The 24468-nt window shown below is 45.0% G+C and overlaps 1 protein-coding gene across 1 annotated transcript; it reads left to right on the top strand.

Moving 5' to 3' along the window:
• The first annotated feature begins 750 nt into the window (after positions 1-750).
• On the top strand, positions 751-22626 carry NEDD1 (Transducin/WD40 repeat-like superfamily protein). The gene is made up of 11 exons (XM_086518005.1): positions 751-1196; positions 1287-1399; positions 17429-17689; positions 17776-17880; positions 18541-18606; positions 18737-18962; positions 19788-20377; positions 20471-20744; positions 20820-21118; positions 21224-21406; positions 21847-22626. Exons 1-11 carry the CDS (start codon positions 1049-1051, stop codon positions 21952-21954), a joined length of 2373 nt encoding a protein of 790 aa, XP_086374131.1. The 5' UTR covers positions 751-1048; the 3' UTR covers positions 21955-22626.
• Positions 22627-24468: the final 1842 nt, after the last annotated feature.

Below are 24468 nucleotides of genomic sequence, written 5' to 3'. Positions count from 1 at the left end.
TATAGAACAACGATGAGAAGTACATCGCCCTCATGCTTTACATACAAAGTGATTTCTGTTGGACTGTCATGAAAGCCTCGTTTAACCAATTGAGTGTCAACTTTAAAACCATGGCCTAGGCAAACATAATTCGATCACTACAAGTTGACAGTCTATGGATGTAAACTACATTTGGAAGAATCATGCTTCTCTAGTGGTGTGAAAGAAATGAGGAGTGGCTTCATGGAGAATTGTGCTTCATTCAAATCTCATTGCATAGCGTTCTCGTTGTCGCTCACATGCATTTATGATTTCCAACACTTGATTTTTTTACACAGGAAAAGAGATTGTTGTGGAGATGCAATACCCATTACTAGAGGGAGAGCTAGCCACATGCACAAAGTGATGAGAACGATGCAAGTTCAAGCTTTGAAGACTTTGTTATACAAATATCACTTGTAGTATGATCCTTGCAAAATTGACAAGGCTTGATTCAAGACTCTAGATTACTAGGGGCCTTTTGCCCGCGAAGGCACAAGACCGAAGGCAACAAGTAATCATATGGTGTCTCAAGGAGACGGTTTACAAAGCGCAATTTGCTTAGGCATTTGAGAGGGGGTATTCTAGTCACAACCATCTCCACTCAACATCGTGGCTTGAAACAGCCATCTAGGGGTCTAGTACTTCACCTTAGAGGCGCCATTATTTAACAACTTAACGTGAAACAGCCATCTAGGTCTATATAGAAGGTGATCTTATAGGAGGGCCTGATTCAAAAAAGCCATCTGGCAATTTCGTTACAAATTAAGATCGCTCTGAAAACCTCTCCCCGCCAGAATGGCGGAAGTGGGTGTTGAACAAGAAAGAGCTACGTAGCTATCCGCGAGCTGTGCAAGTATTTCTGTGTTGGGTCATCTCGAGATCTTTTCTCATTCAGCTTCCATTTCTTCTTTGGAGCTTGTCAAGCTCACAGATTAAGGCACTTGACGCTTTATAGTGCTTTTGAAGCATTGCCCACCAACAGAGACCCCCGCATTTCCCCGCCGTTTTTCGAAGTGTTCTTAGGAGAATGAGTCATGCGCAATGCCTGATCGCTGCATGTGGTGGAGATACTGTCAAGCTCTTCGACGTTTCTGTAGAGACAGGCGACCCTTGCTCTTGCCAGTACTCTCCTACCCAGGGATCTCAAGTTAACAATGTGAAATGGAACCACACAAGTAAGGCTTCCGTGTGCCTTTGCTAAATATTTTAGCGAGCTTGATTGCCATGATGCATTTTGTTGAATGCTCGTCTGATATGACCTGCAGATCTTGTGGTAGCAAGTGCTGGAGAGGACAGGAAAATCTCCTTATGGATGAAAAGCGGTCAGAATCTTGGTGCCATCTCACATGCAGGCTCTGATACAGGCGATAATATCAATGTGAGTGTGACCTTCTTCCCAAGTATGCCTTGTTGATTTGGAGCAGGCTCTTAGATTGTGCTGCTCACATAAATTTATTGCTGAGAAGTGTTCCTTGAGAGTTGGTTAAGCAGATCTCCAAATAGGTTGATGTCTCCCTAACATTGTCCTTGAAGGAATCTGTAGTTCTTCATGATCATGCTATTTATTTGCCATAGGTAGTGATTTTTTTGAGTGCTACATTTGGGTTGAGATGACAACAATGACTTGTCCTATAAAGCAGTCCGTTTTTTTTGAAAAGATTTTGTTTCAGCCCTCAGCTGTTGGTTTAGTCTGAAGATTTCTATGAAACATTATGCTCTTATCCAAGAGAATTTGTCTCCTGGAGCTGACAGAGCCACGTGGTTTAGTCACATGGTGAGAGAAGCGCTTTATTGAACATTTTGCTCTTTTCAAAAAAAGTTGTCTGCTGGAGCTGATAGAGTTGCATCGGCTTAGTCACATGGTTGAGATGGAGAGAAGCACATGTTTTGATGAGTTAGGCAATTGTCAGTAGTGCTGAATCATAAGGATCTTTGAATCTTTTCTGTTGACTTAGGTCCCATTTTGCCTCCTATGTTTGTTTTGTTCAAGTTTGTTCTCCCATTGTTTTTGGAAGATTTTTCTTTTTCTTACTGTGTAATTATGGGTAAACCTGGTGGTAGTTTGAGGGCGCATCTTGTTTGGAGGATGTTCAGCATGACTATCCAAAATGTCATTCTATCAACGGCAGTCAACATATTGACTTTGACTGAGCATTATCCTTTTTGTTGTTGCTTGCTGCTTGATTTTCTTTGGGAGAGTTCTCATGTCAAGTGCTTGACTTATGGCTCATACTAATCTGTGATTCACTCCTCTGGGCTTGACATTATCAACACCTCTTTGACTGTGCAAATTTTGTTTTTTGAGGGGCTATGGGAAGAATCTTTTGCTACTTCTCAAGAAGTTGTCTGCTTCTAAAATGTTAACTTGTTTATCATGTTGTTAAAGTTATACCATCTCAAGTGAAAGCCCAATGTGATTCCAATATTTATATTGGATTTAGATATTTATTTTACTTATTATTTATCAAAGTCTTGGGTAGATAATTTACTAAGGGGGGGTACTTAAGGGCCCCTAGGCTAGTATATAAGCACCACCTTGCCGCCGTTGTATAATCACTAATTCATTGCCAAGTTGGTTGGTTCAACTCTCTCTCTCTCTCTCTCTCTCTCTCTCTCTCTCTCTCTCTCTCGCACATGCTCCCCATTGCTCTACGCTTCCACATGGTTGACTTTGACAAGGTTTAGAGCTCTTGGCTCGTTGATCGTGGGAGGAGCAGCACGTGGAGAAGAGGAAACGAGCACGTGCATAGAAGAGCTTTGAGCTCACAAAGCATCGGCAGGAAGCATCTCAAAAGGTCAACGTTTTTTGGAGGTCACTGGCATTGTTGTGCTCTATCGGTAAAAAAGATCCCGTTGCTCAGCGTTTTAAAACGTACACAGTGCCTTTGCATTCCCAAGCGTCTTCGACATACATTTTGAAATGCTGGTGACTAGGAGCGTCATTGGGGATTGCGTTTCGATATGCAAAGGCAGAAGATCTCCAATGGCCAATGCCATCCTTATCGTTTTAGAATGCTAGGCGGTTGATGGCCTCCATTGGTGAATTTGTAGCAGATAGGGGTGGGACTCTTTCAAGTAGCGTTTTTAAACGTTGGTTAATGCAGCTTGCTCGGGGCTAGGAAAGGCAAAAGCTGGAGCTCACAATAGACAAAGGCAAAGGCAAGTAGGACAAAGATAACGATGTTAAAGATTTGTTAGAGGAGATTGACATGGCACACGGGGTGGCGATCATAGTGGTCATGGTGCTAGATTTCTTGTAAGATGGCGGGTGCCGCAACTAGCTTCAATCAAGGAGAGGCTTGTGAGTGGCAGAGACGAGCAAAAGAAGCTCCCTACAAATGATTAGGACCCACGTGTTGGAGTTCAAGTTATTGGTGTTTGAAACTGTGGGTCGGAGTTCAAGGCACATGTGTCTGGCAAGGAACCAATGCGACGTTTACAAAACACTATGGATCTGCTGCAGACAATATGTTGGCCAGATTATGGACAAGATGTGTTTCAAAGTTCATTATTTAGGAAAGTTTGGACATGATGTGTTCACAATTCATAATCACCAATGCATTGCCCAGTTGGATGGTTTTACAGTCTCTCTCTCTCTCTCTCTCTCTCAGGAGGAGTGGCAGTGTTATTCAGGGAGGGGTTGCAGCCATTGATACATATAGGCCGCAGGGATGAGCAAGCTAGGTACATGTGGGTGAGATTGAGAGCAGAGACAAGCCGATATCTTTACATTGCTATTTGCTACTTCCCCCCGAGTACGTCAGTTTATGCACCACCCAGAGGACAGTCCCCCTTCTCTATTTTGGATGATGACATATGGGAGTTCTCTAGAGATGGTGACATCATCATTCTAGGGGATTTCAATGCTAGGATTGCCCATCATCAGACAGTATTTTATGATACTTCAGAGGAGATGTTGAGAGAGTTGGATGTTGCAGAGACGGGCCTATCCAGACTACTACTGGATGGAGAACACACTGAGTATGGACGACACTTGATAGATATGGGGATTGCACATGGATTGGCCATCTTGAATGGCCTACAGAGATTTCCTGCTGCGGGGGGTTTTACATCATAGACATGGAGCCAGCACAGTGGATTATGTCATGGCACAGCCGAGCCTCATCTCTAGTATCCAGGATCTCACGGTTGGACCCATAACTGTTGGTGTGGTAGTGGACCATGCTCATGTGTCGTCGACCATCTCTTTTCAGTTTAGTGTAGCACACAGGCTACGGGCAGCAGTCCCTACTCACTACACCTTCACGCGGGAGACTGACTCTGTATACATAGATGGGATCTACAGACGCCTGTGCACAGAGGAGCCAGGGCGACCTCTGGAGGAGCACAGACACTACATGATGCAGCAGTAGAGGCACATACCCAGCCTGAGCAGAGACGCCGTTCGGGGAGCATGCCCCAGAATAGTTGGTATGATGAGGAATGCTGGGACACTAGAGCTAGACTTCAGAGGGAGGTGCTTTTGGGGGACATCACTCATAGACAGTCACAGATTGACTTCCGACGCCTAGTGCGGCGGAAGAAGAGGGCATTTTTGGCTCGCCTAGAGCAGGATCTATACCAGCTATTCTTGAGTCAAGACTCACGTGAGGCATGGCGGCTCTCTCATGAGGACTCCCCCCCCTGCCATCACTTCTACAGAGGCCTGGGGCCAGTATGCATCATCTTTGTACACAGTTCTTGAGCAGCCCCCCCTTCCCGACCCCCGCGATCCATGCCCACACACATGTGCTTTTTTCACCGCTGAGATGGTGAGGAAGGCCATTAACAGGATGAGGACTGGGAGAGCATATGATCATGATGGCTTAGTGGTTGAGCATTTCACGCATGCCAGAGATTTACTAGCAGAGCTTCTAGTAGTTATGTTTAACCGTGCCATGTGTGAGGGCTTGCCTGATACTTGGAGCCTATCTACTATTGTACCTATCTTCAAGTCGGGAGACCCTATGGAGCCTGGGAATTATCGCACTATCATCATTGGACACACATTGACACGGTTATACGCATCTATTCTTGAGCAGCAGCGGAGTAGATGGGCAGAGAGGGAGGGGATATGCATAGCCGGGCAGACAGGTTTTAGGAGGGGTTTTTCTACTCTTGACCATATCTTGACACTCAGAGCCATCATTGAGGAGGGCAGATCGCGTGGGAGACGGATCTATTGTAGCTTTGTGTATTTCCGCAAAGCATTTGACACAGTGCCCAGAGCTAGATTGATGCGCAGATTACAGCAGATGGGAGTACCCACAGAGCTCATTTGGGGGGTCATGGCATTATACAGGTCAGTAGTGGGGCATGTACGCACCCCAGAGGGTCTACCCACACCGGTTTACTCCACTATTGGGGTGAAGCAGGGCTGCCCGCTCTCTCCTATTCTATTTGGTATGTATGTGGATGAGGTTTCTGACTACATTGAGAGAGATGGTGATAGAGGTGCACAACTGGCAGGGACATGGATTCCACTATTGTTGTATGTTGATGATATTGTGTTGATCTCCGACTCTCCGGAGGGATGCAACATCACTTGGATGCTTTGCATAGGTTTGCCCAGGAAAGTGGTTTGTCCGTCAACCTTGGTAAAACCAAGGTCATGGTATTTAATACCACCCCACAGTGGATCAGGAGGTCAGCGCCCGCATTCATATACGGCTAGGAGAAGGTGGAGTATACAAATGCTGACACTTACCTTGGAGTGGTTTTTAGTGGGCCAGCATTTTCATTGAGGAGGGCAGCAGAGACTAGATTGACCAGAGCCCATGCAGCATTGGGTAGATTGGAAAGGATGTGTTCACAGGTTCAGTTTCAGGAGCCTCGGACGAAGCTCTGGTTCTTTGACACTTTGGTGGCTTCTGCATTGCTTTATGGAGCTGAGATTTGGGGACCTTCACTCGATCATCACGGGAGGACAGGCCGCAGTGATGGATGGGGGGACATGGAGAAGCCTCTGGTCTCTATGATCTTGCGGCTCATTAGAGCCAAGGCTTCAGTACCACATGCTATTATACGAGCAGAGCTAGCTGCCCCCCCACTAGTGGTTGAGGCACTCACCAGATCTGTCTCCTTCATACACCGCATGTGGGAACTTCCCAGAGACAGTTAGCCATGCAGGGAGATACAGCATGCTGGTATGGGGAGATGACATCATGGTTTCAGGCGCATGGGTTCAGCATAGACAGATTGCCTCCCTTCCAATACTCATTGGATGCGCCCTCTCTGACTCTTACACAGTTTGAGGTCACTAGGCTCATTCGCCAGGACTTGACTCAGCTAGACACCAAGAGGACATGGATACAACCAGCACAGGGGCTGGGCACGAAGATGGCTTTCTACAGAGAGCATCTCCTCCAGCTTACGGAGGATGGTTTTGTGACGAGGCCCAGATACATGGACACCCACTTATCTCATGGGATACGATGTGCTATTGGCCAGATACGCGCATCTTCACACCATCTGCGGATCGAGACTGGGAGATACAACGAAGTACCAGCAGAAGCCAGGACATGCCCCCTGTGTGACATCGAGCCTGAGATAGAGTTGCACTACACATGCCACTGCCTCGTGTACTACGAGATACGAGGCCACTTCCATTGCTTGTTCAGAGAGGGCTTTGGACCATTCTCTAGAGTCATGCGGTATGAGGATCAGAGATGCCTGGGTTTGTTTTTGCTCAAGCTACGCATACACAGAGAGAGCTTGATGAGAGGAGAGGCTAGCCAGTCTCAGAGACAGATCACAGACTTCTTTAGAGCTGCCACTGGACACTCGGAGGAGTTACTACCATAGCAGAGCTCGTCGCCTTACACTAGAGGCACACTGATCGACCGAGCGACTGAGCTGGGGAGTTCCAGACGCCCACGACTGCGGAGGACTACACAACATTGACGGAGGCTGCATCAGGGGGATTCGGGTCACTTTGGCTCGACATGCACGACGCCCGGTCAGACTACTGACCATGGAGGAGATTGATGAGATCCGCCAGTGACCGATGCTGGATCTCCTGTGATCTAGCTATCCCAGCTAGCTGTTTAGCTGCTTAGTTCACACCTAGCAGTTTAGGATTGCATAGTATTTTATTTTGTCATTTTGTCATTCTGTCATGTCATTTTGTCATCTTGTTACTCTGACTTTGTATCAGATCCACCACATTGTAACTTTATGGTCTCATAGGTCACTTTGGCCTTTTGAAGACGTTAATATAACATTTCATTTCATTTCTCTCTCGTTTATGCTCCCCATTGCTCTACACTTCCGCATCGTCAACTTTGACACATGTGTCTTTGTTATTAAATGGAACCAGTCAACTAAGACCTAGCTTGCATTTATCAGGTTAATATACTTCATTATGAGGAAACACCATTTCTCCCGCAACCAAACTGCTTCCACAAGCATCACATAAACCTCAAAAGATTTTTGCAAGTATTGTAGAATCAACACTTGCTTGGTAGTCAACTTCTACTTGAGCCATTGAAATGCTGCAATCTGTGGAGGTCCCAAAGGAAATGGTTTTCGAAGTTAGGGTGAGCAATTATGAAGCGATCTCTGCAAACTATCATATGAACCTCCTATAATAAGAGCACAAGCTCAAGAAGCTCCTCACATCATGCATATTCCGCATTGTAGGCCAATTGTGAATAGCCTCAACTTTGGCTGGATCAATGCTACACCTTGGATGAAACAATTTGTCCCAAGAAGTGTATCTCCGGCAAAAAGAACTCATGCTTCTGTGTGTTGATCACCAATCCGTGTTCTTGCAGTGCTTGAAACACTCGTGTCATGTTTTCTTTGCTATTTTTCAGTTTTAGAGGAAACAATGATGTCATCAAAGAAGGTACCCACATTGTCTATGCTCTTGAAAGATCTTGCACATCATCCTATTAAGGTTGTAGGAGCATTTGTGAGACCAAAAGGCATCACCTAAAGCTTGTACAATCCAAAGATTGTTTTGAACATCGTCTTGTTGTTAGTTGCAGTGGAAGTGAATGTTGATAGTGTCAGGATGAGTGCTCTGAAATGTTCTCAAGGGTTCCTTTTTCTTACGGAAGGGAGAGCCTTCCGTTCTTCTTAGAGAGAGTGCAAGTGCAATGATCACAAACAAAGTGAATGTGTAAGGTGCAGCGGAATGAATGTTTGAACTTTGCTCAAGATGAGTGCTCCGAATTGTGCTCAAGGCTCCTTTTGTTCTTATGGAAGGGAGAGCCTTCCGTTCTTAATGAGAGAGTGCAATGATCACAAACAAGTGAATGGACATTGTGCGTGAAAGTGTTTGAGATGGAGAGATAGAGAGAGAAGAGAATACGACACCAGAGACGTTGTAAAACCCTCCTCCGAAGGCCCCACTCTCGTCGGCGAGAGTAGTCTACTATTGATTGCACAAACTGGTACAAAGTGGATGCATGTGGCTGATGCAAATCTAGGCTAGGTCGATGTCGACGACGGGGATGGCGAGATCGATCTAAGGGCTGAAAACTGACGCCTTTGTATTACTGTCCAAAGACGCAAATGGCTGAAATCGGACGCTTTCTATCTGCTGTCCAAAAACGCAAATGGCTGAATTCTGCGGCTGCTGAAAACGCAAGAGAAAACGCTGATTTTGCTGGTCTTTATGGCTGAATTCCTGCTGGATCTTAGGCTTGTCAAATGCTGAAAACTGCTGGTGCTTATCTGCGGAAAATCGCCATGCAAAAAGGGGGCAACTTGTGGCGATGATGCTGGGACTAGAAAACGCTAGGGCTGTGGGTCTTTTGCGATGATGCCTTGATGAAAAACGCCAGCCAAGGCAATGCGATGCTGATGAAAAACGCTAGGGGATCCGAGTTCTTGCTTGGAGGAGAAAACGCTGATTTTGTTGGTCTTTATGGCTGAATTCTTGCTGGTTCTTAGGCTTGTCAAATGCTGAAAACTGCTGGTTCTTATCTGCGGAAAATCGCCATGCAAAAAGGGGGCAACTTGTGGCGATGATGCTGGGACTAGAAAACGCTAGGGCTGTTGGTCTTCTGCGATGATGCCTTGATGAAAAACGCTAGCCAAGGCAATGCGATGCTGATGAAAAACGCTAGGGGATCCAAGTTCTTGCTTGGAGGAGAAAACGCCACCAAGGGTTCTTGCTGAGAAGTTGCCTGTTGAGCGGTTGTGCTCCTGTTGCCTCTTTTGCCAATTAGTGCTAATCTAGGTTTGCTTATATACAAACTTACTCAATTTGCCCTACCTACTGTGCCTGCACTTGAGAAAAGAGTCGCAACATCTCTTTCATGTGTTGGTCGTTCATGGCTTTTCTTGCTTTGTTCTCGTGATCCATTTCTGCTTTTCTTTCTGCGCATTCACGATCAAATTTTGGCATTCTTTCTGCTCTTCTTGCTTCGCGTTCTAACTCCCTGTAAGCCTCCATAGGAGTTAGTGCAATCCTTTGCGTAGATGGGAAAGGGGGAGAGTCGAAAAAACCTCATGGTGGGGAAAATTCTTAGTCGCCTCTCTCATGCTCATCACCTCCAAGCGAAGTATCCATTCCGCTTCGAGTGATGACCATCCATTGAAGTCTTGGGTTCTTGTGGTCTTGGGTTCTTAAGTTCACGAGAAACTTGGGTTCTTGGGGGTCTTGGTTCTTGGGGTTCTTGAGGGTCTTGAGGGTCTTGAGGTTCTTGCGGTTCTTGAGTTCTTCTTTAGCTTGCAATCTGTGTTAGAGAAGGATCTTCTCTTACCCGAGCTATACTCTTCCTTGCGGGTGCACCCCTTGGCAGCCTTGCGCTCACACCAAGGTTGCTTTTTCCCACCTCACGTTGATTGTCCGGCCGCTAAGTGCACGGTCCGCTCGTAATGAGTGAGAAGAGAACAAGGGGAGGCTGGACAAGCACTTCTTTCTCGGGTTTCTTGTCACGCTTCAAAAACACGATTAGGAATCGACACGCCTAAGAAGACCTGGGTTACGTGCGACTGCAACAAGCAAAAAAATTATGTGGTTCTTTACTTGAGTGATACTGAACACTGCCAAAGCTCTGATACCAATGTAAGGTGCAGCGGAATGAATGTTTGAACTTTGCTCAAGATGAGTGCTCCGAACTGTGCTCAAGGTTCCTTTTGTTCTTATGGAAGGGAGAACCTTCCGTTCTTAATGAGAGAGTGCAATGATCACAAACAAGTGAATGGACACTGTGCGTGAAAGTGTATGAGATTGAGAGATAGAGAGAGAAGAGAATACAACACCAGAGATGTTGTAAAACCCTCCTCCGAAGGCCCCACTCTTGTCGGCGAGAGTGGTCTACTATTGATTGCAAAAATTGGTACAAAGTGGATGCATGTGGCTGATGGAAATCTAGGCTAGGTCGATGTCGACGACGGGGATGGCGAGATCGATCTAAGGGCTGAAAACTGACGCCTTTGTACTGCTGTCCAAAGAGGCAAATGGCTGAAATCGGACACTTTCTATCTGCTGTCCAAAAACGCAAATGGCTGAATTCTGCGGCTGCTGAAAACGCAAGAGAAAACGCCGATTTTGCTGGTCTTTATGGCTGAATTCTTGCTGGTTCTTAGGCTTGTCAAATGCTGAAAACTGTTGGTGCTTATCTGTTGAAAATCGCCATGCAAAAAGGGGGCAACTTGTGGCGATGATGCTGGGAATAGAAAACGCTAGGGCTGTGGGTCTTTTGCGATGATGCCTTGATGAAAAACGCCAGCCAAGGCAATGTGATGCTTATGAAAAACGCTAGGGGATCTGAGTTCTTGCTTGGAGGAGAAAACGCCACCAAGGGTTCTTGCTGAGAAGTTGCTTGTTGAGCGATGGTGCTCCTGCTGCCTCTTCTACCAATTAGTGCTAGTCTAGGTTTGCTTATATACAAACTTACTCAATTTGCTCTACCTACTTTCCAACAAAAGTCACTTAAAAATAATAAGTGAAAAATGTCAAAAATAGGAAAAATAGGCTAAATGCACTAGAAAATTCCCCTGAAGGATTTTGATGGGAATGCTTATGATCATGCTGTGTGCAACCAGAGAATATGCATCTACACTAAGTGCCTGGGCATGCACGGTTTGCGAACAGACTCACAAAAGTGCCAGAACACTTGCTAATCTAGACTGACTGGATTGACTGAACCCTTGTCGTGCTGTAGCTTGTCCACGGGATACATAGGGTTGGATGTGTCACGTGACAGAATGCTACTGTGAATGAAAGTGCTGAGAATGAGAGAGAGAGAGAGAGAGAGAGAGAGAGAGAGAGAGAGAGAGAGAAGAATACGACACCAAACGGTTCTCAAACCCTCCTCCAAGGGCCCCCCTCTCTATGGCGAGAGAGGTCTATGCTATAGATTGCACAAATCTGGTACAATGGTCTAGATGCAATGGATTTGCCGACGATGTCAACGACAATGGTGGCGATGAAGAGGACATGCTGAAAACTGAAAACTCTAGGGCTGATATGCTGAAAATCTGGAAGGGCTGATCTGCTGCGGGAAATTGGGACTATGTCGGCGACGACGACGGTGGTGATGACGGCGACGACGATTAGCAAAACGCTATGTGCTGAAATCTGAAATTTGCTGGCTGATTTGGAAAACACTGGCACAATTTTCTTGGATTCGAGATCTTTCAGAAACCAGGCATCTTCTTTTCTCAATAGAAGTATGCGAAGGCCATCCTAGAGAGATTCCAGATGACAGGCTATAGACCGATTGGCACTCCTCTCGAGCCCATATAGAACATATTGCTTCACGATCCCCACGGATTGACTTGGAGCAGTACAGGAATGTTGTTGGCTGCCTCGTATGGCTGACTTATTCTCGACCAGACATCTGTTACACAATTTTTGTCCTCAGTTCCTTCAACACCCGACCTCATCAACGACATTGGCAGCGTGCCCAGCGTACTTTGCGGTACATCAACGGCACCTTGGACCATGGTGTGTTCTATGGTTGCTCCAAGGGTTGCATCCTACTTGGTTTTTGTGATTCAAATTGGGCAAGAAATCCGGATACTCGACGCTCTACTATAGGAGTAGTTTTCACACTCGGCTTAGGACCCATTTCATGGAGCAGTAAGCGGCAACCCACCGTTGCGCTATCTTCCACAGAGGCAGAGTACAGAGCAGCTTGCTATGTTGCTTGTGAGGGCATATGGCTATGGAGATTACTGCGAGAGTTGTGTTTTTCCCAGACTGCTATGAATCGTCTTTTGTGCGACAATCAGAGTTGCATTGCTATTGCCACGAACCCCGCTCGGACAAAGCACATTGAGGTGCAGTACCACTATGTTCGGGAGCGGGTTTTGGCTGGAGATCTTTATTTGGAGTATGTCCCTACAACGGACAATGCAACACACATCTTCACAAGGCTGTACCTCAGCGGACCTTGGCTTCTCACCTTCGACTCATCTGTGTTGTCTCAGCATCCGGTGCTGAGAGGGGGGTTACACCACTGTTGCTTCGCCATTTTGTATGGCTAGTGATTGTCCCAGGTTGGCCACCCATCGCACATCATGTAGATTGCATGGAGGACACTTTAGTACGTGTTCGGCCGGTCAGTTTCTGAGCCTGGCTGGGTGCACACATTTTTAGCCATTTTTGGGCTTTTATGTTTATTGGGCCAGTTACACATTTTGCCCTACCTCAACATAAGCTTCTATAAATAGAATGCTTAGGGTCTTGTAGTCATTCAGATTGTGTATTGAGAGCATCATTTGCAGAGCACTCGTGTTTTCTCTCTCTCTCTCTCTCTCTCTCTCTCTCTCTCTCTCTCTCTCTCTCTCTCTCTCTCTCTCTTCCGTGTTTCCAGCACGCATGGCTCACACCCTTTCCGCTGCTCACTCTCATAGTCACGAGTGATTAATGGTCAAATACATGAATTCACTATGGGCTGCAAAGAGGGTGTTAGAGTTATGGCATCTCAAGTGAATTGCCCAATGTGATCCTATTATTTATTTTGTCTTTTAGGTATTTATTTTATTTATTTGTCAAAGTCAGGGTAGGACAATTTACTGAGGTGGGTATATATGTGACCCCTTGCCCCCATTGTACATTGTATCATTTTCATTGCCAAGGTCGATTGGTTTAGCAGTCTCTCTCTCTCTCTCTCTCTCTCTCTCTCTCTCTCTCTCTCTCTCTCATCCGCCAGGGCTTTACTCAGCTAGACACCAAGAGGACATGGATACAGCCAGCACAGGAGCTGGGCACGAAGATGGCTTTCTACAGAGAGCATCTCCTCCAGCTTACGAAGGATGGTTTTCTGACAAGGCCTAGATACATGGACACCCACTTGTCTCATGGGATACGATGTGCTATTGGTCAGATACGCACATCTTCACACCAGTTGGGGATCGAGACTGGGAGATACAGCGGAGTACTAGTAGAGGCCAGGACATGCCCCCTGTGTGACATCGAGCGTGAGACAGAGTTGCACTACACATGCCATTGCCCCGTCTACTACGAGATACGAGGCCGCTTCCATTGCTTGTTTAGAGAGGGCTTTGGACCATTCTCTAGAGTCATGTGGTACGAGGATCAGAGATGCTTGGGTTTGTTTTTTCTCGAGCTGCGCAAACACAGAGAGAGCCTGATGAGAGGAGAGGCTAGCCAGTCTCAAAAGACAGATCATAGACGTCTTTAGAGCTGCCATTGGACACCTGGAGGAGTTACTACCACAACAGAGCTCGTCGCCTCACACCAGAGGCACACCGATCGATTGAGCGTCTGAGTTGGGGAGATCCAGACGCCCACGGCTACGGAGGATTACACAGCATCGACGGAGGCTGCATCAGAGGATTCCGATCACTTTGGCTCGACATGCACGACGCCCGGTCAGACTACTGACCATGGAGGAGATTAATGGGACCCGCCAGCGACCGATGCTGGATCTCCTGTGATCTAGCTATCCCAGCTAGCTGTTTAGCTGCTTAGTTCATACCTAGCAGTTTAGGATTCCATAGTATTTTATTTTGTGATTTTGTCATTCTGTCATTTTGTCATCTTGTTACTCTGACTTTGTATCAGATCCACCACATTGTAACTTTTTGGTCTCATAGGTCACTTTGGCCTTTTGAAGATGTAATATGACATTTCATTTCATTTCATTTCATTTCTCTCTCTCTCTCTCTCTCTCTCTCTCTCTCTCTCTCTCTCTCTCTCTCTCGTTTTCTCCCCATTGCTCTACGCTTCCGCATAGTATTTTATTTTGTCATTTTGTCATCTTGTTACTTTGACTTTGTATCAAATCCACCACATTGTAACTTTCTGGTCTCATAGGTCACTTTGGCCTTTTGAAGACGTTAATATAACATTTCATTTCATTTCTCTCTTGTTTATGCTCCCCATTGCTCTACACTTCTGCATCGTCAACTTTGACACATGTGTCTTTGTTATTAAATGGAACCAGTCAACTAAGACCTAGCTTGCATTTATCAGGTTAATATACTTCATTATGAGGACACACCATTTCTCCCGCAACCAAACTGCTTCCACAAGCATCACATAAACCTCAAAAGATTTTTGCAAGTATTGTAGAATCAACACTTGCTTGGTAGTCAACTTCTACTTGAGCCATTGAAATGCTGCAATCTGTGGAGGTCCCAAAGGAAATGGTTTTCGAAGTTAGGGTGAGCAATTATGAAGCGATCTCTGCAAACTATCATATGAACCTCCTATAATAAGAGCACAAGCTCAAGAAGCTCCTCACATCATGCATATTCCGCATTGTAGGCCAATTGTGAATAGCCTCAACTTTGGCTGGATCAATGCTACACCTTGGATGAAACAATTTGTCCCAAGAAGTGTATCTCCGGCAAAAAGAACTCATGCTTCTGTGTGTTGAAGGACCGGAGTGCATCTGCAAAGGCTAGCATTAGCAGATCTCGCACCACCCGGCGTCAGAAGGGCTGAAAACTGAAAACGCTAGGCTGATCTACAAGGCAAGGGCAGCGCTAGGGCTAGATATGCAAATCGCTGGCTGATTGCACCCCAAAACGTTGGCTTGCTGCAGGCTGAAAACGCTGGGCTGATCCCTAAGCAAAACGCTGGGTCGTATCCTATGCACTATGACAATTGGCCGAATTTTTTAGATGTGTTTTGGACTATATTGATTGAAGAGGGATGTGCACGAGGAAGGACTATATATTGTTGCTTTGTGGATTTTCATAGAACATTTGACAGGTTCCACGTATGACTTATGAAGAGGCTACAAGATATGGGTGTGCTGCAGGGTTACAAGGGGGAACATAGACCTGTTAGGAGTGAGTGAGAGAAATAGTGCTTGCTCCAAGAGGTGTCTTTCAGGAGTACTATAGTCTATAGGGGTAAAGCAAGGCCACCACGCTTTTGGAATCTACATTGATGAGGTCTCGAACTATGTAGAAAAAATGGGAGTATGGGGGACACATTTAGCTGGAGTGCTGATACCGGTCCTATTATCTGTAGATGACATTGTGCTTATTTCAGACCTCCCAGAGGACTACAGCAGTGTTTGGAAGCACTGAAGTCCTTTTGTGAGGATAGAGATCTTGTAGTGAACCTCGGTAAAACCAAAGCTATGATGTTCAACACCACACAAGCATGGCTAACAAGATCACGGCTGGAATTCACTTTCCGAGGAGAGCGAGTTGAGTATGTACAATCCTATTTTTAGGAGTAACTTTCAAAGGGCTGCAGTTTTCTACGGAGGACACAACCAAGACGAGACTTGCATGCGGTTTTGCAGCTTTGGGAGCACTTTAGAGACAATGTGCACATCTATAGTTTCAGGAGCCACACATGAAACTATGGCTATTTGATACTCGTCTCAATGGAACGGAAATTGGGGGCTTGGTCTCTATCGTAAAAAGGGACTTATTTGGCCAGATACAATGGACCAAAGGGAACTACTATGATTGATGGCAGCATATGGAAAGGGTGCTCGTGCTGACGATTGCACGCATGATTCGTTGCAAGTCATCAAGATTGCATGAGATTGTGAGGGCCAAGATAGGGGCCCGGGGCCCTCTAGTGGTCGCTAAGGCCCATTTCGAACAGTTATTCTTTTCCACAGGATATGGGAGCTATCGTTGCAGCAATATCCCCGATTAGCAATGACCAACTTGTTGATGAGGGGACACCCATTGTTGGTATGCTAGACGCACACGTGGATGGCTTCAATCTCGATACAAATTCCTCCTTTTGGTTACAACATTCATTGCCCTTTCCTCGACCTCAGTCACACGGATCAGAATCGTGCCATTTTCATGGATGTTGTGAAATGAGACTCAAAGCAGACATGGATCAAGCCCTCACAACCACTTGGCACAAAATTGGTACCACTACCAAAGGAGGCATTTTGTACACGCCTCTCTAGACAGGTTTATCATACACCCCACATACATGGATACACATTGCTCACATGGTAGCAAAGGTGCTATAGGGCACATGCGTACCTCCTCACACACTTTGAGATTGGAGACGAGTAGATGAGGGTATATCACAAGAAGATTGCATATGCCAGATGTGTCATTAACAGATGCACTATATAAGCTGTTGTACTGCTTATTATGAGATTCAAAGGAGGTACCATTGCCTTTTTTGTGAAGGCTTTGGACCATTGCATCTGATCATGTGCTTTGAGGACTAGAGGTTTTTTGGGCTCTTCTTATTAAAGCTTAGGCATCACAAAGAGAATTCCTTGAGGGACAAGAGAGCAACGAGCCTGTGTTGCCAACACAAAGTGCTTACAGACTCACCCGGTCATAGATTACATCAATTGTACCTTGTTCTGGTCTCATGGGCCATTTTGGCCTTTGGGAGACATTACTATATCTTTCTTTCTTGTCTCCACGTGGACTGTTTAATGCAATGCTTCAGTTAGGCAGACGGCTTCAGTAACCCCGTGGCAAAGCCGTGTCTACAATGATAGGACCCAGGGCCATCCATAGAGAACACTCGCGAGTGAATGGAATGAGTGGGTGTGGGGCTGTGATATGTAGGTCCCATATGTTTGGCAAACACATTACATTATGAATTGCACCTTGTTCTGGTCTCATGGGCCATTTTGGCCTTTGGGAGACGTTAATATATCTTTCTTTCTTTCTTGTCTCCATGTGTAGGACTGTTTAATGCACCGTTTCTCACGCTTCATCAGTTAGGCAGACGGCTTCAGTAAGGCCATGGTGAAGCCTGTTCTCCAATGACAGGACCCAAGGCCAGCCCTAGAGAACACTTGTGAGTGAATGAAATGAGTGGGTGTGGGGCTGCCATAATGCTTTGGGTTACTTTGAAGTTTTATCAAATTTGATCCGTTACTTTGATTTCTCAGTGTCTGGTGATTGGTGCTATCTCATAATTTCTTTCTTCTTTTGGGAAGTTGAATTTCAATGGACGAGCTGATCATTTGAAAGCTCGCTGATGACAATCTTTCCCTAAACAAGGTGAACATTTCTATTACAGGAATCTATCTTGGCCATCAATTTCAGCTCCAAGGGCTCAAGGTATCTTTGTTCAGGTGGCACTGGCAAAGTGGTGAGGGTATGGGACATGCAAAGGCGGAGATGCATTAAGTGGCTAAAGGGCCACACAGATACAATCACTGGTGTGACGTACAATAATAAAGACGAGCATCTAGCTTCTGTCAGTCTCAAGGGGGATTTGATTTTACATAATCTAGCATCAGGTACTCGTGCTACAGAGCTCAAAGACCCTCATAGCCAGGTACTTATGAAAATTACATAATCGACTTACCTCTGTCTTGCTACTCCAATGTTTTGCTAAGTTAAGTTGATGGTGTTATTGTGAAGGTTTTGAGGGTGCTGGAGTCTTCTCGTTTGAGTAGGCATCTTTTGGTAACAGCAGGAGATGATGGCTCTGTACACCTTTGGGATACCACAGGGCGCAATCCCAAGGTTCTGTTGTTGTACTTCTCTCTTTCTGCTGTAGAGATTTGTGTTGTTTGCAAAAAGGCGCTTGCCACAGATGAGAGTGAGCTGTTAATACTGTACAGCCTGTGCTGTTCACCAAAAGGCACTTGACACCCATGAGAGTCAGCGTAGCCGTTGACATTAGGTGTGCTTCTTATGCTTGCCTTCTGATGTAAGTGGAGACTGCAATTATGTGGTTGCTCTGGAGACATGAACCTGCCTTTTTACTGATTGCAGCTGTCTGCAGTAGGTTTTAGATAAGTTCTTGTTGGTTTCAGGGGGGGGGGGGGGGGGGGGGGGGTTGGACATGTTGATGGGTGGTTTTTTAGATGAGCTTTGATCTATCATTGGAGGCCTCCATCATCTCAAAACTTGAGAACAGCAAGTGCCTTATAAAGGTGCTAGCCATATTCCGAAGCTTTTAGGTGTAAAGTCACTTCAATTGATGAGAAGTATGTTATAATCCTTGGCACATTTGAGACACAACAGAGATGAAGGGGTGGATGAGCAAGTGAAAGCTCTTAAAACAGTTCTATATTATTGTCTGAGTCAAGATATCACCGTCAATGCTGATGAGTTTTACCTTTGGTGTTGTTTTGCCCTTTTCATTCTTACAAATTGTTTGCTATTAATTCTTTGCTTCAGGTATCATGGGCGAAGCAGCATTCAGCGCCAACCACTGGTGTTGCGTTTTCTCCTTGTAACGACAAGGTTTTGTTTATATCTGTGATTGTTTGTCAATTGAAAATGCTTTAGTGGTATATAAATTATTAGTCAGCATGCTCAGTAATTCTGGTATGTTTCATAGCCACTTGCTAAGAGCCGTTTCTTTAAATGCCAGATGATCATCAGTGTTGGCTTAGATAAAAAGCTCTACACTTTTGACCCTGGAATGAAGAAGCCTGTTCATTGCATTCCCTCAGAGGCACCATTTTCATCTGTAGCTTTTAAAGATGATGGATTGATTCTGGCTGCTGGAACAAATAGTGGACGTGTGGTATTCTATGATGTCAGGGGGAAACCACAACCATTTACAATTCTTCGGGCATACAGTGCGTCTGAGGCAAGTTTTAGCTGTGCTTTTTCTGTAGCCTCTTTTGTTTTCTCTCCCTTGGAACAGCCAAAATTACGTTATGTAACAGATGATTTCTGAGGACGTTTGTTTTGAGCAAAAAGTTTCGTCAGCTTTCCTGGATCATTTGGGTACAGGTTTTAAAGTGAAGCTGGTTTTGCTAACATTTATCAATTCACATCAGAGGACGTGGAGTATAGCCATGGCATTGTTTTGAACCTTCCTAATTTGCTCAGTGGTGTGAACAATAAACTGGCATGCACTAGGATGCACTGTAGTAAATGAAGGTCAATGAAGGTTCCGAGTGGAATGGAATCCAGCATAGTTTCTATGAAGGTTGTGTAAGTGTTGTCAATGGTGCTTACAGAAAAAGAGAATTACATCATCAAATGCTTCTTAGCCACATTTTGTTGCATATGCTTAAGATGTCCATTAGCTTGCCAACCTTCTTCTAGAAAACAAAGATACTTGCAACCAGGAACCAAAATCTGGTTATATATGTTTGCATCACACATCATAGTTATTCTTGTCAAATTGCTTTTGTTCTTCAAACATCGTTGAAAATAATTTCAACTTCCTTATCTAGTTCCTAGAGTTGCATGCGGACACCATACCTGGGAACTTCAAGCAAGCTTTGGAGTTATCTTTGTTTGGCTACTAGAATTCTCCTGTGTAGCTTGTATCAGTATTGTGTCTCCAATAAACAAGGAATTATACTTATGAGTAGCATGGTTACGATATCTATTGTTGACAGAATGCCATAATTGCTTATGATCTGAAAGAGCTAGTTGATACTAATTCAAACAAATGTATCAGGCAGTGACAAGTTTGTGCTGGCAACGCTCAAATCCTATACCGGTAAATGAAGCAAGCTGCACCTCAGAAGTGGCTTTGCTGGGTATCATTGGTGAAGACTCCGTTCTCATGCCAGATCCTCTTCCAGCTTCAAGTGCAAACATGCATGGACGAACTGCAACATCCTCGTTTCCTCCCAAAACTTCCGGTCGTTCTTCCCTCACAACCACTGATGGTTCATCTTTGTCAGGAATAAATGCCAGTGGTGCTGTTCCATCGATTTCTGGTAGCAACGCTGGTGAGGATACCTTTTCCCTGTCTGGTAATCCACCCTTGAATAAAGGTGCCTTCTCACGGATGCAGACACCCCGCAACTCATACATCATAAAGGATGATATGGAGGTCTTCTCTCCTCTGGTTGATGTTCAACCCATTACTCCATCTGTTTCGACATTCTGGGATCCTACTGATGATTTGAAGAGAGACTTTGGTGGAGACAGGAAAGTAGCATGGGGACCTACTCCACCTGGGAATGTTCGCCGATTTCCATCCATGGAGGAGTTCAAGGATGACAGCCTTGCCTCATCTGCAGAGTTTCTGAACTCGCTATTAAAGGTCTCCTAAAGAAAACCTGATTTGGAGTATTGTTTTCTGGTGATTTCCTCTGATTTTTCAAGTTTAAGTTGTAAGTGATGCCTGTGTCATTAGGAGGAGTTGCAAGGTGATTCTTCTCCTGCATCACCAGTTGCAAGCACTCCCATCTCCAGCTTATCTCCAAAAGCGGACAGGTCTCCTTCAATTACACCTCCTGAGGCATGGGGTGGTGATGCTATTGCTGATAGATTGACTGTTCGTAGCCATACCATCTCAAGGTTTGCTTCACGTAGTTCGATAACTGGTGGTGGCTTGTCTTCAAGGACATCAATTCCTAGTACAGCTGAGGCATTCCCAAGTTTGGCATCTGATAGCTTCAACCCTGGAGGTGAAGTTGTTTTTCCCTTTCATTTCAAAAGGAAAGTTTTCAGGCCTCATCAATAACTGATTTGAAATGATACAGCTAATAGCACGGTCTTGAACTCGGACAATGCTGCATGTGAGCCGTCTATCGCTGTTCCAAGTCGTAAGCTGACGGCATATTCCGACAGGAGTCATATCTCCCGACCTCTTCCATCAAACACTGCTGAAATATCTGCATTAAGTGGAGGTTCTCCTCGGCAAAAGAGGTTGGTCGCAGAGAAATTCGATGATCACAATATGGTAGAGGGTAACTTGGAAGGGAGGAAGGAGGGAGAGAGTGTGCAGGGTTTAAGGTCTGATCCAGCGCTTTTAACAGGGGCCACTTCAAGCTTATCCAATGTATGGATTTGTTTGTCATGGTTTAGTTATTGATCTACCTGCTATGCATGTACTTCCAGTTGGGTTTTTCCTGATGTTAGGAAATGTGAAACATTGTGACAACAGGGACATTCACACCTTGCTACATCAAGTTCTCAACAAGAAGCACCCCACCAGGGACCTCCATCCTTTGCCCTTCAACTAGTCCAGCGGACGCTTGAGGAGAGTCTTGGAGCTGTGCAGAAGGCGATACATGATGATGTGCAAAATCTTCACCTAGAGCTTTTAAGGCAATTCCATATAATGCAGGTAGGCATTCATTGTCTAAGGTGTTTTGAACGGATATAAAGAATTTTGGCAAAATCAAGGGGCTCTCATTGAATGCCACGCGAGTCAATGACCTTTTTTTTTTGTTTGTTTTTCTGTATATTGTATGGCAAGAACTATCTGCTCTGTTTTATGGGGAACCCCCCCCCCCCCCCCCCCCCCCCAACCCCCACAAAACCACCACCACCACAAAAAAAAACCCCCTTATTTTTAAAAAGAAAAAAAAAAACCCAGTCAACCCAAGATTTTGTAGCTTCCAATGAACTAGGTCAAGTGGCTTTATTTTACAAGGGGTGCTTCCAAAATGAAACACTTTGGCCTTCATATGGACTGTTACTTCCATGACTTAAGCTTGGGAGAGGTCTGTACTATGTATAGCTACCATTTTCTGACACAGCTCTTTGTTTCTTAAAAATGGGCAGACGGAAATGGTGAGCATGATGGATGGATTCTTGTCAAAACAAACAGAAATGATGGACGAGATTCAGGCTCTCAGAAGGGAAAACCAACAACTTCGCAATTTGTTTTGAAAAATAATCAATTGATTTCTATTAAGTGAGGACATTGCAGTGATGGCTGCCTTAAGGGGGGTTGTGGTGTTGAATGAGCAGATAGTTCACCTTGCGGTATTGAATGAGCGGACTGTTCGTCTTGCGTCGTGATTCCAAGGTTCTCCCAGATGGAAGCTTTGGGTTGTCCTAAATGAAGCTGGTGGCAGAAAGAGGAAGATCCAATATATTGCCATTGTGAAGGTTGTTGCTGCCACATTTCAACCATGATGGATCTTTTAGTTCGTGTAGCACTGGTGGCAGGTTTTGGGATGTGTTGCTTGATGAAGTGTTATAGCATTAACTTAATTCTTATACGGGGTGTGTTGATCAAAGAAGCTGTATGGTGGAATCCTCACTCAAGGCTTTCGTTTCCCATCGATACTCCCTTGATTATGCCGAATGTATTGTGACTACTCTTAACATCCAGAGCCCTGCCAATATGTATACTTAATGTGGCCTTGTTATGATCAGGGGTTGTCCTATTTCAATGCCTGTCAGCATTTCTTCCAGGAATTTGCTGCAGGTCCATAGTGTGGAGATGGTTGTGCAATGTCAAAATTGCAAGTTGCAAAGTTATTTCATATGGCTTATTCTACTCATAGGTTAGACAGATTTTGTAAAATGAGAAAAGGATGTGCAGCCCTTGATGCTGATTGGTGTTCAATCCCTTCACTTGCCTTTTGTTGAAATGTCCTTTTACTGTGGGGACTGGGGTGGCCATTGTAACTCTCTCTCTCTCTCTCTCTCTCTCTCTCTCTCTCTTCACATTTCACACTTCATTTTCAGTTTTCATTTTTACTTTCAATACTTTTTGTACTTGTACTTCAGACATTGTATTAGATTCACCACTTTGTATCTGATGGTCTCATAGGTCATTTTGGCCTTTTGAAGACGTTAATATATCATTTCATTTCTCTCTCTCTCTCTCTCTCTCTCTCTCTCACACACACACACACACACACACACACACACACACACACACACAGAGTTCTGATTGTAAATACTTATAACAAAAAAAAGCGTATCACCCACATTCAAGCATGATGGTCTCCAAAGTCAACTGGTTTTTGAGCACATTGACATGGTTTGATGAGAGGCCAAATTGGCCTTTTGGAGATGTTGAAATACTCTCTCTTCCAGGCCTTGTATCAGATTCATCATGATGTAACTCTTATGGCATGATATAACAATTACCCAACAAATACTTCTTGGGTGTGATGCGGTGAACATATCACTACCATGACATGATAACAAAGATGTGATGGGGTGAATATAAGCTAGTACTCACGTATAGGAAAGTGATAAGCCCTATAAACTATGATCAATCTACAAAGGGGTCTATCCCAAAGCTTTGCAAAAAGCTTTAAGCTTCTCACAAGACAGTGCCTTTGTGAAAAAAAAAAAAGTATTATCCCATGTAAGTTTCTAAGCCAAACTAATAGTATTATCCCATGTAAGTTTCTGAGCCAAACTGGTCTATCTTGCAATGTCAAGCCTAATGTAGGACTGGGTAGGCAAAGGGATAGGACCAAGATGCTCAGCATGGTTGGGTGGAGAAGCCAGTCCTCAGTCTTTTACATTGGTATCAAAGCTTCAGGTTCTTTAGGGAAGGAGGAGAATAGGGCGTGGAGAGCTTACAGGGTTGTTAAATGGCAGTGCATGGATTCTCTCTCTCTCTCTCTCTCTCTCTCTCTCTCTCTCTCTCTCTCTTTCTGGCAAGAACCACCGCTTGCACATGGAGGGCCGGGTTGACGTGAGCAAAACCGCTCCCAAAAGGGGTTGCCAGGCTGCTCTAAGGAAAAAATGTTTTTGCGACATCTTCATCCGAGCAGCAAACACGTCGCTATGTTGTCTTCTTCTCTGTATAGTGTTGTCGACATGGTTTCCCTTCTTTTGGTTCATTAAGTGGGGCCTAAAATGGACACCCTCTCCAACTAGGGGCTATAGACCACGGCCAAGCGTCGGCAGGTTCAGCAAGGGTCCACACTCCAAGGGTTTTGCATGGCCTCAAGCATGGATAAAGCAAGGCCATGAAGGCCTTGCTGCATGCAATGGTTGCGCAAAGGGAAGACAAGGTCGGCAAGGTGCCGAAGGCCGAGGTCAAGGTGCAAGCATGGCCGATGACCAACCGACGACAAAGTGCAGACATGGGCCCGGCAACGGCAATGGCTGTCACGATGAAATTCATGTAAAAGGTTTCAAAACTCAGTGATTACATGGTGCAAGCTTGAAATTGGAGCTTTTTTGGAACTGTATCATGCAACGGCTCAAGTTGTATCTGTTGATTACTGTCACAACCACAAACACATGCCATGCGACTGGCAAAGCAAATCGATGCGAGTAACTAAAAAGGTACATAGTAGATTTAGATTTTGCCTGGAATGCAACGGACGTGCGCGATACCATGAAAGTTATTCCGAACTCGTGCAATTTCAGGCATCACGACACAAGAAGGGCTTGTGAAAATTACCATAAGCAACAAATTTTAACAAA

Source organism: Adiantum capillus-veneris, chromosome 8 (genome assembly GCF_014529385.1).
Source record: "Adiantum capillus-veneris isolate H3 chromosome 8, ASM1452938v2, whole genome shotgun sequence".
NCBI lineage: Eukaryota > Viridiplantae > Streptophyta > Polypodiopsida > Polypodiales > Pteridaceae > Adiantum > Adiantum capillus-veneris.
Note: the sequence above shows the minus strand (reverse complement) of the source record. Positions and strands in the feature narration are given on the sequence as shown.